The sequence below is a fragment of the Ranitomeya variabilis genome, chromosome 4, assembly GCF_051348905.1.
Source record: "Ranitomeya variabilis isolate aRanVar5 chromosome 4, aRanVar5.hap1, whole genome shotgun sequence".
NCBI lineage: Eukaryota > Metazoa > Chordata > Amphibia > Anura > Dendrobatidae > Ranitomeya > Ranitomeya variabilis.
In genome coordinates this window covers 113,544,600-113,561,282 of record NC_135235.1, presented here as the reverse complement: position 1 = coordinate 113,561,282, position 16,683 = coordinate 113,544,600, and the positions used below count along the sequence as shown (strand labels likewise).

Below are 16,683 nucleotides of genomic sequence, written 5' to 3'. Positions count from 1 at the left end.
GCCTCAGGGTACTACACATCTCGTTCCTATACGAATAAATAGAAGGCGGGTGTGCAGTAACAAGCAGAGTTGGCCATCTACAAGTACTTCCAGCCGCCACCGATAACAGCTGATCAGGGGGTGCCAGGACCCCGGCCAGTCGGACATTGATGACCTATCCGAACGACAGGTCATCCATGTACACTGTGTACAGAATTATTAGGCAAGTTTTATTTTGATCACATGATACTTTTTATACATGTTGTCCTACTCCAAGATGTTCAGGCTTGAGAGCCAACTACCAATTAAGTAAATCAGGTGATGTGAATCTCTGTAATGAGGAGGGGTGTTGTCTAATGACATCAAAACCCTATATAAGGTGTGCTTAATTATTAGGCAACTTCCTTTCCTTTGGCAAAATGGGTCAGAAGAGAGATTTGACGGGCTCTGAAAAGTCCAAAATTGTGAGTTGTCTTGCAGAGGGATGCAGCAGTCTTGAAATTGACAAACTTTTGAAGCTTGTTCACCGGACAATCAAGCGTTTCATGGCAAATAGCCAACAGGGTCGCAAGAAGCGTGTTGGGCAAAAAAGGTGCAAAATAACTACCCATGAATTGAGGAACATCAAGCATGAAGATGCCATTTGCCACCAGTTTTGCCATATTTCAGAGCTGCAACGTTACTGGAGTAACAAAAAGCACAAGGTGTGCAATACTCGGGGACATGACCAAGGTAAGGAAGGCTGAAAAACGACCACCTTTGAACAAGAAACCTAAGATAAAACATCAAGACTGGGCCAAGAAATATCTTAAGACTGACTTTTCAAAGGTTTTATGGACTGATAAAATGAGTGACTCTTGATGGGCCAGAGGCTGGATCAGTAAAGGGCAGAGAGCTTCACTCCGACTCAGACGCCAGCAAGGTGGAGGTGGGGTACTGGTATGGGCTGGTATCAAAGATGAACTTGTGGGACATTTTCAGGTTGAGGGTGGAGTGAAGCTCAACTCCCAGACCTACTGCCAGTTTCTGGAAGACACTTCAAGCAGTGGTACAGGAAGAAGTTGGCATTGTTAAAAAAAACATGATTTCCATGCAGGACAATGCTCCATCACATGCCTCAACTACTCCACAGCGTGGCTGGCCAGTAAAGTTCTCAAAGAAGAAAAAAATGACAGGGCCCCCTTGTTCACCTGATCTGAACCCCATAGAGAACCTGTGGTCCCTCATAAAATGTGAGATCTATAGGGAGGGAAAACAGTACACCTCTCGGAACAGTGTCTGGGAGGATGTGGTGACTGCTGCAGGCAATGTTGGTAGTAAACAGATCAAGCAACTGACAGAATCTGTGGATGGAGGCTGCTGAGTGTCATCATAAAGAAAGGTGGCTATATTGGTCACTAATTTTTGGGGTTTTTGTTTTTGCATGTCAGAAATTATTTCTAAATTTTGTGCAGTTATATTGGTTAACCTGGTGAAAATAATCAAGTGAGATGGGAAAATATTTGGTTTTTATTAAGTTGCCTAATAATTCTGCACAGTAATAGTTACCTGCACAAACAGATATCCTCCTAAGATAGCCAAATCTGAAAAAAAAAAACACTCCAACTTCCAAAAATATTAAGCTTTGATATTTGAGTCTTTTGGGTTTATTGAGAACACAGCTGTTGATCAATAATAAAAATAACCCTCTAAAATACAACTTGCCTAATAATTCTGCACACAGTGTAAAGCTGATCGTCAGTCATCTAATGGCCTAATTTAGAAAGGCTAACAGAATGATTGTGAATATATCATTATTCTATGCTCATAAAATATCCTCCCATTCAGCAAGCAGGTTTTAGCAGTTCTCTGGGAAAAAAAACTGCATGAATTGCTTCTTTTATTAGTTGCTCCAAAAATATTGCTACTTGTTTCCATTTTTACACCAGTCCCAGTCAGCTCCGCCAACTTTTTGAAAAACAGGGGGCTTGGGAAAACACAGCCAAGAAATTCCCTCATAATTTAGCCCAAAAAGTAGCTTCAATTGTAACAGAAATGAATTCTAGTCCCTTTATTGTAGTACATTTTTCAGTGGCACATGATCTTGACATCTTATTCCAGTAAGATACTCCAGTCTTGATTAATCTGGATCCATGTTCTCAACGCCTCAGGTCCTGCTTGCACATTAGGATGTGCTGCTGAGCAATTATTTTTAGGCAAGCTTAAAAATCCTTTCACCTGACGAACAAACATTTAGCTAGTTTCTCAAGTGATTTCCAGCCTGTTTAGGCAGGTGACAGGTCAATGCCAAATTCCTAGGAGTGCACTTGTTCCCAATTATCTAAATTTGCCTTTATTCTGCATGGCAAGAGAAGGGATGGGGTAAGCTCCTCAAAGGCAGTCTTGGTTGTAGGATTCAATGGGTATTAAAGGAAGAGCCAAGTAATAAAAGCTTTGTGCATGGGACACAATCTGTAACTGAAACCTGAAGTGCTTTTATTATTTAACTAACTACGGTATTTTAAAGAAATCAATGAAAAGTGTATCATAGTGGGGTAGCAGATGGGGGCGAGAGGTAAGGTTTCCAGCAGAAGTCATGATGTAGAGGTGAGTCTATTTAATCTGAAGGCCATAGGCAAGACTAGGTATAAGTGTTGTGTTCTAGGCGGCCTATATAGGTAATGAGGCATAGTACAATAATTCAGTCATTGAATGGAGAAAGATCTGTATTCACCTTTTAAACTTTAAAACTGTAATTTCCTTTCCAAAATTTCTTACTTTTACTTTGTGATCCATAAGGAATTGTTGTAATGCCTCATGAAGAAGGGCAATGCCTTTTGTTTTCTTTTTTTTTTTTGCACATTATATGCAGGACATGTCTAAAGATTTGAGCACATAAGCCAGAAAATGTCTGTGACGTAGAAAAAAAGCAGATTTTTGTTCTTCTCACACAGCATGGCGCCCCAATGACTGTTGCAGGCCTGGGGCCATGACTGATTGTGACTGTAGATTAGGCTAGACTTGGAAGCAAAAATGGTTTCGGGTTTTGTATGTCAATCGCTAACATAACTGCAGAAGACGGCACAAGATGCTTTGTGTTGCACTGGAAGCAATGGCAATTGGGGAACTTGAGCTGTTTGTGGTCTTGAAGTTGAAGCACCACTCCAGCAATATTTAATTTTTTTTTTAGCACTTTTGGAGTCATGCTTTAAGAGGCCGGGGTCACACTTGCGAGTGCAATGTGAGAAACTCTCGCATCAATTCCCGGCACTGTCGATGGCACTCTGGACCGGAGCGTGCGGCTGCATGTATTTCTGTGCAGCTGAACTCTCCAGTCCGAACCGCAGGCAGCAGTGCCGGGAATTGATGCGAGAGACTCTTTGAGTTTCTCGCATTGCACTCGCAAGTGTGACCCCGGCCTAAATGTTGTTCCCCTGTCTCATACTCGCATGCCGCCACCTTCATCATTTTCCAGCATCACTCTCGTCAGTCTCCAGCAAAAAGTGACCTTCCGGCAGCTGCAGTGCTTCATGGAGCTGCACAGAGGTCACTTTTCAATACAAGTCTGAGAGCCTCGTTCTGGCCTCGTTCTGGCTCTCTTAGACTTGCATTGAGCGCTTATGACGTAGCTTCAAACTTCCAGCCAGTCAGTGCTCACAAGATGGCGCCGGAGCGGTGCTGAAAAAAGGTGAAGACGCTGCAGGGTGAGTATATTACCAGGGGCAGTGGCCTTACATTTTAAAGAGCCACTCCAGCACTGAAATTAATTATAAGCTGGAGTGGTGGTTTACCATTTCTAGAGAGCACAATTGCTAATCATGGAGACTCTCTGCATGGGGTTCACATTCAAACACACAGCACAGATCCACACTAAGGCGTCCAGAAGATCTCAACTTGTGGACCACAATGACCCTTTTTTTTTTTTTTTTTCCCCTTTTGATGTAAAAGACTGCACCTGTCCTATGCCCAGAGCCAATTTTAGACAAGGTGAGGCCCTGGGCAAAAGATAAGTGGGGCCACCAATGCTAACCTATTGCACCATCACCAGAAACCTTTTATGGTGCATTTCCAGGAGCTAATTTCAGACCCTTAAATGAATGCGATCAATTATATTAGTGATCTGCTGCTTGTGTATCAGCCTATTTATGGATGTTGATGAAGAATGATGGGGATAGAATGATCACAAATGGATTTTCTGACCCATCCATATCATGTTATCGGCGGCACATCTCTTGTTGACACTGGCCCATGACTTATAGAGAATAATGATCCTGATTCTTTTAACACTGACGGCGTTTACAAAAGTCTTAATGAACGGGGCCGCTGGAGTAAGATTCACCTAATTAACTAAAAGATGCACATAGCTTAATGAATTGGGAATCTGTCACAAGGTTTTTGCCACGTAATCTGAGAACAGCATAATGTAGAAATGGAGACCCTGATTTCAGCGATGTGTCACTTACTGAGCTGCTTGCTGTAGTTTTGGTAGTCCCTGTTTTATCAGGAAGAGACGGTCAATGAAGGACTAGTAACCTGCTGCCATGTAGTCCTTTATATTCATGAGCTCTTTGTACCCCACACCACTGATTGGCCTCTTTCTGTGTATAACCCCGCCCACACCACTGATTGGCAGCTTTCTGCCTATGCACACTAAAAGCTGCCAATCAGTGGTGTGGGCGGTGTTATACACGACGCTGCCAATCAGGGGTGGGGTTATACAGAACTCTGCATTCAGAGAACTGCTAGATCTGTACAAGATAAAATGTGTATTCTATCAAAAATACAGCAAGCAGTCCAGTAAGTGATACATCCCTAGAATCTGGGCCTCTGCCCAGCAAAACTTTGTCTCTTGACTTGTATATTTTTAAGAGATAGTTGTATTCCCCATAAAATGACAATTCTGGAGCATATTTTATTTGAACTCTCTGTTGTGCGGCGTCTTTTGCCATTTCACCTAGATATGTATAATTAAAGCAACAACTTTTCTTGTTAAAGGGATTTGCCTCTACACTGGACAATATTAGGACGTAGGGAATCGCCAGCAACTAGTAATGCTCACTTAATTATTTTATTAGTGATGAGCAAGTCTACTCGTTGCTCGGGTGACCTCTGAGTATTTAAGAATGCTCAGAGATTTAGTTTTTATCGCGGCAGCTGAATGATTTACAGCTACTAGCCAGCTTGATTACACGTGGGGATTCCCTAGCAACCAGGCAACCCCCACATGTACTTATGCTGGCTAACAGATGTAAATCATTCAGCTGCTGCCATGAAAACTAAATCTCCGAGCACAAAAAATTACTCAGAGGACCCCCGAGCGTGCTCAGGAAAACCCCAGCAATGAGTACACTTGCTCATCACTATTTGTTTACATAGCACCATTGATTCCATAGTGCTGTACATGAGAAGGGGTTACATCAAAATACAAATATCACTAATGGCCAAACTAACAACCAGACTGGTATAGAGGGAAGTTCACCCTATCCTTGCGGGCAGTGTATTCGTAATTGTCTTGGAGCCGAGGAATATTCAGTGGAAAGACTTGTTTCTCGCGGAATACAATCGCCACTCCAGCTTTTTTTTTTTTTTTTTGTCATTATTATTTTGGTGCTGGAGTGGTGCCACTAATCTAACGTTCTCTGCCCCTAGTATTATACTTACCTGCTGCTGTCTTTTATCGGCGCCTTTCCCGTCGTTCTCCATCAGTTCGTGACCTGCCGGATGCCTCCAGTGTTTGCTGGGTGAACTGGAAGTCGCTTCTCAATTTAAGTTGGGTCAAGCTGATGAAAGCTTTGAATGGGCTGAAATGCCTCCAGATTTTTCAATAAAGGAACCAAGAAACAAACCTATGAGTGCTGAGACTTTCTTGAACTACTCAATGGAAGTCTGAGAGCCAGAACGAGGATCTCATATTCTTAAAGGGAATCTGTAACCCCTGGGACGTATGTGACCTATTAGTATGGGCATACAGGTCTTAGAAATGTTACACTAGTCCTACCTGTAGGCCTCATATTAGCGGTCTTGTTGCTGAGAAATGTTGTGTAATGTCTTTAGGCTAATGATTTCTTCCAGGTTCTGGCATGTTCGGTGCCCGGAAAGAAATCCTTGGCTCCTCTCCATTGCAATACTACAACTCCCCCCCCCCTTCCCGTACAACGTCAGTTACGGCCCTGGAGTCCCACGCCTGCGCCCTGCACTCCCTCAGAAATGTCCCTATTCCTCCCTTTTATTGGGTGCCACATTCAGGGATCTACTGCACAGGCGACTTCCACTCCAGTGGCCTCCGGTGTGCGAGCCGATAAGGTGCTCTCCCCACTTCCTCACTGCATAGTTATTGCTAGGAACCATGTGTACATAGCAATGACTGTGCAGGGAGGAAATGAGGAGAGCACCTTATCGGCTCGCACACCGGAGGTCACTGTACCGGAAGTTGCTTGCAACTGGAGGAGGGCGGTTACCAGTAAATTTGTAGTGGTATCTTTTATTTGATTGTTAGAAGAAGTTCTTATTGATCCACAGTATGGATTATTACTACTGTAGATCAGAGTGAGTACAACCGCCAAAATGGGGTAATTTTCTCCTGCTGAAATGGAGCAGTGGTCAAGCATTAATCTCCATGGGATTACTTTAGTCAAGTCCTGAACTGGATGAAGCACCAGTGCACATGTAATGATACCAAGGCATTGTAATAGGTTTGTGGCCCTGATATGCTAGACAATACTCTGACCTCGATTCTAGAAAAAAGAAGCAATTAAGGTATAGATTATAAATTCTTGCACAATGTACAATTACAGACCTATATGTGTGAGCATAGGTAGCAGAACATTATTTTCCCTGATTTCTGGCAGTATTTAATAGGGAACAGGTTTTTGTTATCTAATCTGAGGGCAGCTTAATGAGGAGCTCGGACATGGATTTCAGTGATTTGTCACTTACCACTGGCCTGTGTTGAATACAATCAGTGCTTTATCAGCAGGAGATTATCACTGCTGGACTAGCTGCCTATATGGATCCTGGTCCAAGCATGCCACCAGCATTGATTAGCAGCTTACTGTCGCTATACAATGTACTCAGAAAGCTGCTCATTAGTGGTGTAAGTGCGGTCAGCTTTCTGAGCTCTGCTAGATCTACATCAGAGAAAACTTTTGATTATATCACAACTGCTGCACCCAGTAAAGTATGTGATACATTGCTGCCATCAGGACGTCTTTCCTTATGGTATGATCAAATGAGGTAGCAGATTCCCTTTTTAAACAAATATTTCTTTTGCAAAAAAAAAATGAATGAAATCTTGGAAAACAATATAACCTGAGCAGAATATTGTAGGCTTATGGTTTCCTTTTACTAGCCTAAGCCTTCACAATTGTTTTACGGTTTTTCTTTCTTGTTCCACCACACCAACAAAAAATAGTAATCCGTAAATTGTACCCTATAATGGTGCAGATTAAAAACTATAGCTCGTGTTGCAAAAACCAAGCCCTCGTACTGGTCTGTCAACAGGTTAGGGTTGATGAAATTGGTGCAGGACACTACCTTGAACTCCTCTTGCCTTCTACATTGTCTTATTTACAGTTTATGTAAAGTGGAAACTATTCTTTTGTGGAGCTGAAATACATAGCGATGATTTTTTCTTTTTGAAAACAGCAATTACTGAATTTGACTCATAATTGGATAATAGAGAAAATAACCAGGTGTTCTTTCTTTTAGACATGGGAAAATCCATCTCACATTGACGCGAACACCGGATTTGGTGGTGATAATGACCCTGTTGACGTATGCGACATTGGGACTAAGGTAATGGAACGCAATTTATGTCTGTATTGTAGATGTTAAATATAGGAGATTGAACTTTGCTGATTGAATTTTATGTTTGTCGTGTTGGTGAAGCCAATTATGGCTCGTTGACATGACTAGAGGACCATGAACTTTTTTTGTGTAGATCTGAACATTTTGATGCTTCTGAAAATCTGCACGATTAGTGGGTTACAGCCGGGCAGCACAACACTAAAGTGGAAGCCATTTAAGTACAACACTAGTTTCTAAGAAATATTGGATGCTAGAGAATTACATTCTGAGCCTTGGTCTTTTCTTAGGTTTGCGAAAGAGGAGAGGTCATTAAGGTTAAAATTCTTGGCACCTTGGCATTGATTGATGAAGGAGAAACGGACTGGAAATTAATAGTGATCAACGTTGAAGACCCTGAGGCTGCACTCTATAATGGTGGGTAACACAGAGCACAAAGTGATAAATCATAACCTGGAACTATCTATAAAAGATATGAAAAGGCTGAATTTGTATTTTCTCAGAATGGATGGGGTCAATGAGAAGATTCACCTGGAATTGATAACTACATTCTTTCTTTTACTATACAAAGTGTGTGTGTGTGTGGAGGGGGGAGGGCGAATTCACCTCTCAAGTTGATATTTTTAAATGTCAATCCATAGCATCACATAATTTATAGTGCAATGTAGTTCTGGGACAACTAGTATTTCTTCTCTGTAGGGGGCAATGCTGTTCTTTATTCTAATTGTTAGCAAAAAAAAAATAAAAAGTGTATGTGTGTGTGTGTGTATATGTGTATGTGTGTGTGTGTGTGTGTGTGTGTGTGTGTGTATATATATATATGTATATATATATATATATATATATACACACACACACACACACACACACACACACACACACACACACACACACACACACACACACACACGTGCGATACAATATATATATATATATACATATACACATAATATATGTGTGTGTGATACTGTACAATATATATATATATATATATATATATATATATATATATATATATATATATATATATATATATATATATATTATACAGTACAGACCAAAAGATTGGACACATCTTCTCATGTAAAGATTTTTCTGTGCTCACATACAGTATAAGTAACACTGCTGCATGTACAGTACACAAATTTTAGCTCTGCTACAAGCACTGAATAAAAATATTGTCTGCAGCTATCAAACTAATTCTTGGTGCGCGCATCTGTATCTTTGTCATTTTTGTAATTCTTATTGTTGCCTTCCTGATCCTTAATGGGTTTATTTATATTTTAACACATTTTTCTCCATACTGGGCTTTTATGGTCGTTTTTTTTTCTTTCCAATTGTTAATATCATGACTGTTTTTTTTCTGTCACTGTCCCATGCATCACTTGGTGTATAATTTTATATACATATTTACTGACCACATGATTTATGCCACACCTATATGCTAATTTCCTAGCTCTTGTATTGATCATATTAAGTTGCCTCTGGACCATAAGGGCCTGTGCACACATTGCAGATTTGTCACAAAACCCTGAAGGGTTTCTTGATGCCAGCAAACTGAAGGGGAATGCTGAAGTCTCATTTACGTGTTGCTTATTTGTGTCTTGCAGATTTGATACAGATTTATATCTGTATTTTCAGCGTTTTTGCTGCAGATTTTGCTCATAGTAATGAGATGGGGAAAAACCTGCACCAAAATCGGATTAAAAATTATATGCTGCATTTTTCCTGCCAAGAGATGCATAAATGGTGCACTAATTTCTGCACCAAATACTTAACGTTTGCATTTACCATAAGATGCACACACTTTTTAGCAAGGTTTTTTTCTTGCTAAGAAGTGTGCCTTTTATACTCCAAAAAAATAAGGTAGATCAAGTCAGCTTATTTGGCATCACAGGGTACAACTTGTGTCAGTTTGCAAAGATTTTGTGAAATAATTAATTTTTTTTTCTTCCTTGGCTTCTGTTCAAGAGCAAAATAAATGGCCATCTCTTGATATGCAATCCATTACACAGTGCACTAACGAGTTCTTTTTACCCTTGGAAAATCATTCTGAAATAAAATGGGATGTCTTTTGACAAAAAAAATATCCATTTAAATAAGATATATTTGCAGATAAAATCTAAATATCAATCCATTTTGTTTTCTGCCATATTATGCATTCTCTTCACGTCTGCTACAAAGCTCAGGAGAGTTTTTCATAAAACTGGCTCACATCTATTTTCGGTTATCTGATTCCCCACGTACTGTGAGAAATATATTCTTTGGTGTTGCGTTCATAGGATTTCTGGCGCTGGATATCCAATTCCTTTCTGTAATATTGTTGTGTACTAAAAGAAGCCGTGATTGGCTCTACTATAAAAGGCAGCTGGCTAGGAGCAATTACTGCTCTGGAGATTAGCTTCCTTTCATCTAGGATGGAGATCTCAGCGTTAATATTTGGTAACTTATGTGCAGTCCTTTATCCTGTTCTGTTAAGTCAATAACAATTGAAAGTGAAAAAACTCATTGAAAAACTATACGGGTTGCTGCTGTGCAATGCTTCCATTTATACATTTTATAATGTTTATTAATGTGATTTATTAATCCGTTTTGCCTAAAGAGGGAATAACCTGTTGTAATCGGGAAAGAAGTACAAAGATGGCTCTAAATGATGAGGCCTTCAGGTTTTAAAGATCAGAGTATTTTAGACTTTTTGTGCCGGAGCCTTTTATACACTAGCTTGGTGTTCATTATATCCATATTTCGTAGTTCTGATGAGTTTGCTAGCCGTGCTCTTTCTATTCAGTGTCAGGAAAGTCCTCATCACTCGTAACGGCAGCAAACACCTCTACCTCTAATTGGATTATGTTTTGCTAATAGCGGAGTCTTTTGCTTTCAGATATTGAGGATGTCAGGAGACAGAAACCCAATTATCTGGAATCCACTGTCGACTGGTTTCGCAGGTACAAGGTTCCTGATGGAAAGCCAGAGAACCAATTCGCCTTTGATGCTGAATTTAAGAATAAGGTATATTTTTATTTTTGATTTTAAATGTGAATTTAAAAAAGAAATCGTATTCCGGGACAAGGGTCGGAGTGTAATGTATACGAATATCCGGAAGGCTGAAGTCATGGCTCTTATGATAAGAGTTTAATTGTAGTCTATGGATGTCGCTAGAATCACGCTGTGTGCCCTCATTTTATAAATTCTGTTCTTTCCACGTTTTTATGCAGGATTTTGCTATAGAAGTGATCAAGTGTACCCATGCTCACTGGAAGGAGCTAGTGACCAAAAATACAGATGGCGGAGAAATTAACTGGTAAGTTCTAGTTTTCCTAAAACTTTCATACGGCAGTGTAAACCAAGGTGAGGTTTGACGCTTCTGGACTCCAGTCCCAAATACTGTACAGTTTACTCTGCTCAAGGATGGGACCTCACAGACTGCAGGGATGTCCTATTGTGACTGTATAGTGCCACTGTATACAAAAGGACAAATGCTGACATTTCCTTACCACAGATACTTGATTAGTTCCATTATCTTTATTTTACTCAATTATATAGCACTATCCTATTCCACAACACTTTACAACCCTCATCATCACTGTCCCCATTGGGACTCACAATCTAGAATCCCTATCAGTATGTCTTTAGAGTGTGGGAGGAAACCGGAGAACCCAGAGGAAACCTACACAGACACAATGAGAACATACAAACTCCTTGCAGATGTTGCCTTTATTGCGATTTGAACCCAGGACCCCAGAGCTACATAGCAACAGTGCTAACCACGGAGTCCACTGTATACCCCCTCTGAGGAGATTTGCCCTAAGACAGCTGTTACAAATGAGAGCATACAAGGCCTGGGCTCTCACCCTGTTGGAGATTAATCCAGTCGCTTGTGCTAAACGGAGCATTAAGTCCCTAGTCCAGTTGTTTTTTTTTTGTCTTTTTTTTAAAGATCGAGAAAGTTTTAGAGTAAATGAAGAAAAAATAAAAAACCTTATTCGCCCCTGCAGCTGATCACATGCTGTATACTCACATGACTGCTGCAGCCAATCACTAGCTATAGCCATCTTGTGCTGTAGCTACAGCCTTTACTGTGAAGATTACTGATTGGCTAGAGCAGTGATGTGGGGGAACGGCATATGAATCAGCTGCAGGAAAGTAAATCAAGACCCGTGGGGGATTAAAATGTGTGAAAAATGGGTTTCTAGCTTAAACATTCCCTACCTTCTTAAAAGAAAAAAAAAATAGTATACCCACTTAGCTTCTGATGCATTCTGATCAGTGGTCCAGACATTATCTGGTCTTCTGAAGGATGTTAAAGGACAGAGGACTATAAAATATACATTATCTTAATTGCCTGCCGAGATCCCAACAACTCATGTGACAGTCTTATTCTTAATACTGTATATCGGTACATGCTATCTGCATTTTTAGCTTAAGCTTATGTGCACACAATGAGTATTTGCAGCAGATTTTTCTGGTTAAAAAAAAAAAAAAACGTTTGAGTAAAATACTTTCTTGCCCTTTTTTTGCCTCTTTTAATGCATTTTTAAAGTGTTTTTTTTGTCTTGTGTTTTTTGTGTAGTTGAAAAATGCTGCAAAAATGCTGAATTGATGGGCTTGCAGACTCTGAAAAAAGTCCTTTGGTTCAGATATGCTAGGAAAAAAATCAATATTTGCATGAGATTTCAGAAATATCATGCACTTTTTTTTTTTCTGCGAATCCGTACAAAATAAACCCTGCAAAAATGTGGAGTGTGAACAAGCCCTTATTCTTCTACTGCATATCCAGAGCTGTGCTTTGACAACGTAAAAACTAGTACATATTGTGCAGGAAGAGCTGCTTAGGAGCAGCCATATTGTTTCCTTCTCATATCCTCCCATTGGCACATACTGATAGGTGGAAAAGGGATTCAAGTAACTTAAATGATGGCTTGAGCAAATTGCTGCTGAAGTTTCGGCCTCTACTGCAGGGTCCTGTACTCAAGTGGTACTATACAAATGTTTAATTAAAAGTTAAAATAATTAAGAGTAGCTGGGTAATGAACATGTATAGCACATCCATGAAATATACCATGGGTATCCAACAAATGCTGGTTTCACCTATGGAACCAACATCTGTCTCCAAAATGGGGGTCCCTTAATCCCCATTCCTACTGATGCGATGGCTGCAATTCCTGGAAGCATGGCTGGGCATGCCTGACTCCTTCTATGTAGTTATGTGAGCTCTGAATACAGTTGAGAAAGTGCGCCACCAAACTTGTCAAGTCAGCCGTGGTGTCGTCTGAATAGGGGATCTGGGACTCTATATTAATATGCGCTAAAAAAAGCAACTCTTCTAATGAAAAACATGCCCTTGATGGAGAAATAAAGTAATAGTTCTTCAATGTGAGAATACAAAAGTCTATAATTTCATTAGCTGTGCCCTTAAGGGGTTAAAACCCCTTAAAGATGAACACGCTGACTTGTTGGCATCTTGAAATAATACCACTTTAAAAATAATTGCGCTCTTCTATACAATCTATTCTGCCGCTAATGTCTATGCCAATTGTGTGATTCTCTGCGTCTCTTATCCAGGTTAGTGGCAGTAATGGCCATTTCACAAAACTCAGCCATTTCAGTATTAAGTGATGTGTAGTGAGCAGCTCCTCCGACTAACCAAATGTTTTATATCTACATCCAAGCGCAGAGCGGAGGGTTTTGCTGCAGAGTGAGACTTGATGCAATCTTCCATTCACAAAAGCAAAGGGTGCCACCTACCGTTAAAAGCCTCTCAGCATTTTTGTTAACCGCTTGTTGATCACCCAGTGTCTTGCATATCGGTCTGCTCTGCATAGAACACTACATTGTCATTCTTTTATGTGATTCTGCCCCCAAGACATCTCTTGAAGGGATTGTCTCAACTTGGTAAATGGCTAAAATTGCAACGTGTTTGTTAAAACAAGCAAGTTTCTGTCTTATTAAAAATTCTTTCACATCTCATGAACAAAGGGATTTTTATATTTTTTATTTATTTAGTTTTATTTAGTTTACAGCAAATTGCCTATGTTACTGGCTACCTTTTACTATACTTTAGCGTAAAGCTTTCTCTGCTTGCTGCTTAGGAGAGCACATAGTTTGGATCATCGTTACACTTTTTAAAACAACCCCTTTTTCAAAAAGAAAAGTATCATCAGGAGCGCACTGCTCCTCCGCCTCCGTGCTTCCTGGTTGCCAGGTAAGGAGCAGTATGCTCTTGAAGATTGACAGGTCAGACTGGCGGCATGTGCGCTACCGATTAACAGTAGCACTGCCAGCTCAATCCATAGTCCTAAATCTGCACATATCTAGTATCAAAATGAACATACTGGAATGGGGAAAATATCTAAATAGATTACATTTTGAAACACAAAAACCTATACTAAATCACACCTAGATCAGCTATTGTGTTTTACACAAAGCACATCTATCGGGCCAGAGCTATCGGGCCAGTTGGGTGTGTGCACTTGAGTGCCAGCAGGAAGATCAACATGGCAAGGTGTTTAGTGATGGGATTATGTCATGCCAAAATCAGAATAAAAATCCTTTATCAGATAATGATACAGTTGAAGCACACTAATACAGTATGACCATAAGATCCAGACTATGGACTCCCATCTGAAGACTACTAAAGTACCATAGTCAAAAAGATTAATCTGAACACTTGAGCATGAAATGTGTTAAAAAGCCCACACTTCTGTATACCTGCTGACCTATGTAGGACAGGTCACACATATTTAACCAAGCCAAGGTTATTTTGTGGGTTAACATTTATTTTGGCGCAAAAAATCTTTGCCCCACTTAACAAAAAGCCTAGCTTCAAATTTGCAACTAAGTTCAACAAAGCTAATGGTTATTGTGTAAACACGGGGTCAGTGGGTGCTCTAGTCCACTGGCCCCTTTGTCTTTAGAAAGACTGCATGGACCATCGCTCATACCACTGAACACCCGCTCTCTCTCACCGTGGGCAAAACACTACTCAGACAACATAGGGTGAGAGTAAAACGGTGTGGCAATAATTTATTGAGCCACCAACACACAATAGCATACAGAACTACAGAACAGTCCCAGCAAATACCCAAGATGGTGCAAATTAGAGTCTGACCCTTCTGCTGACTCGCTGGGATTAGAGCTGCTTCCAATGCCGAATAGCCCCACCAGTGGGTCCCCGCTTTTTGGCAGGATCCCACACCGAGGAGGTAACAGGCTTAGGAAGCTAACCGAGAGCAGTGAGGTATGTGGCCAGGTGTACCAATCTGGATTCTTTACGATGTCTCTGGGATTTCAGTGATGGTTAATGAAGCAGTCCTGTGTTTTTCCAGCCAGGGCCCTAGTCCCCTAAGCTGATCTGGTCCGTGAAACTCTAAAGGAGAAGAGTCTCTTTATTTACTGTAGTTTACAACTGGCCTTTAAGCAGCATACAGAGGTCAGAGAGATGTGAACGAGGCCATCCTGCATAGTTTGATTATGTAATCTATTTGCATAGTTTTTTTTGGAATGCAAACAAACTGGCTGGCATGGACAATGCATCTAATCAACATATCAGTAAACATAAGGGTATGTTTCCACGTGGCATATTTTCTGCATACAGCTGCAGCATCCAGATGTTAAAGCCTAGTGGAGGGGATTTTATGAAATCCCATATCCACTATGCGTACAAAGGTGCAAGTGGCAGACCTGCGTATACGCACAGTGGCGCGTCTTTAAAGACCGCACCATGTCTATTTATCTTGCGAAGACTCAGTCTCCGCAAGATAATTAGCACCGTTCTATGTGTAGGATGCGACGATTCCGCATGTGTTCAATGAACACATGCGGAATCACCGCACGTACAAAACCCGGCAGCGCTTTGGACAGGGTGTGTGTCTGCTAAATCCAAAGCGCTGCCATTCCAGACCGTGGAAACATAGCCTAATTGTTCAGTGGCCATGCATTACTGTATTGCAAAGATAACAAAGTAAACTGTAGGAGATAATATATTAGAGGTAAATATTTGTCCTATTAGAAGAGTCAATACTTCAGACAACAGTTTATAATTCTGGGCCTACTCAATTTTACGTCTGACATAATTAAGAAGAAATGATGTGTCTCAGTTATCACTCTGCCTTCTGGTTGTATCTAGATATTTGATTTTGCTATCCTAGACTGAAATCTTTTTTTTCCAATTCATTAAATGCTCAATTAATAACTGTCATGAAAAGGTCTCTGTCATTTAAATAAATAACCCAAGTGAAGATGATTAAGATTGTTATATATGGTATGCAGAAAGTGTCTCGCTCAAAAAAATAAATAAAGGGAACACTAAAATCCCACATCCTAGATGTCACTGAATGAAATATTTCAGTTGGAAATCTTTATTCATTACATAGTGGAATATGTTGAGAACAATAAAACATAAAAATGATCAATGTAAATCAAAATTAATATGCAATGGAGGTCTGGATTAGGAATGATACTCAAAATCAAAGTGGAAAATAAAATTACACGTTTATCCAACTTCAGTGGAAATGCCTCAAGACCAGGAAATGATGTTCAGTTTGTGTGTGTGTGTGTGGCCTCCACTTGCCTGTATGACCTCCCTACAACGCCTGGGAATGCTCCTGATGAGGCGGCGGATGATCTCCTGAGGAATCTCCTCCCAGACATGGACTAAAGCATCAGCCAACTCCTGGACAGTCTGTGGTGCAACGTGACGTTGACGTTGGATGGTGCGAGACATGATGTCCCAGATGTGTTCAATTGGATTCAGGTCTGGGGAACAGCATATAGTCTCACAAGGGGTCTGAGGATCTCATCTCGGTACCTAGTGGTAGTCAGGCTACCTCTGGCGAGCACATGGAGGGCTGTGCGGCCCTCCAAAGAAATGCCACCCCACACCATTACTGACCCACTGCCAAACCAGTCATGCTGAAGGATGTT

General features: G+C 40.6%; 1 protein-coding gene across 1 annotated transcript in view; it reads left to right on the top strand.

The window, feature by feature from the left end:
* PPA1 (inorganic pyrophosphatase 1) overlaps positions 1–16,683 on the top strand; it is an 88,643-nt gene that overhangs the window by 53,761 nt on the left and 18,199 nt on the right. The window contains exons 5-8 of the mRNA XM_077259140.1: positions 7,666–7,752; positions 8,052–8,178; positions 10,643–10,770; positions 10,977–11,062. Coding sequence (XP_077115255.1) covers positions 7,666–7,752; positions 8,052–8,178; positions 10,643–10,770; positions 10,977–11,062 — 428 coding nt within the window. The remainder of the gene's footprint in view (positions 1–7,665; positions 7,753–8,051; positions 8,179–10,642; positions 10,771–10,976; positions 11,063–16,683) is intronic.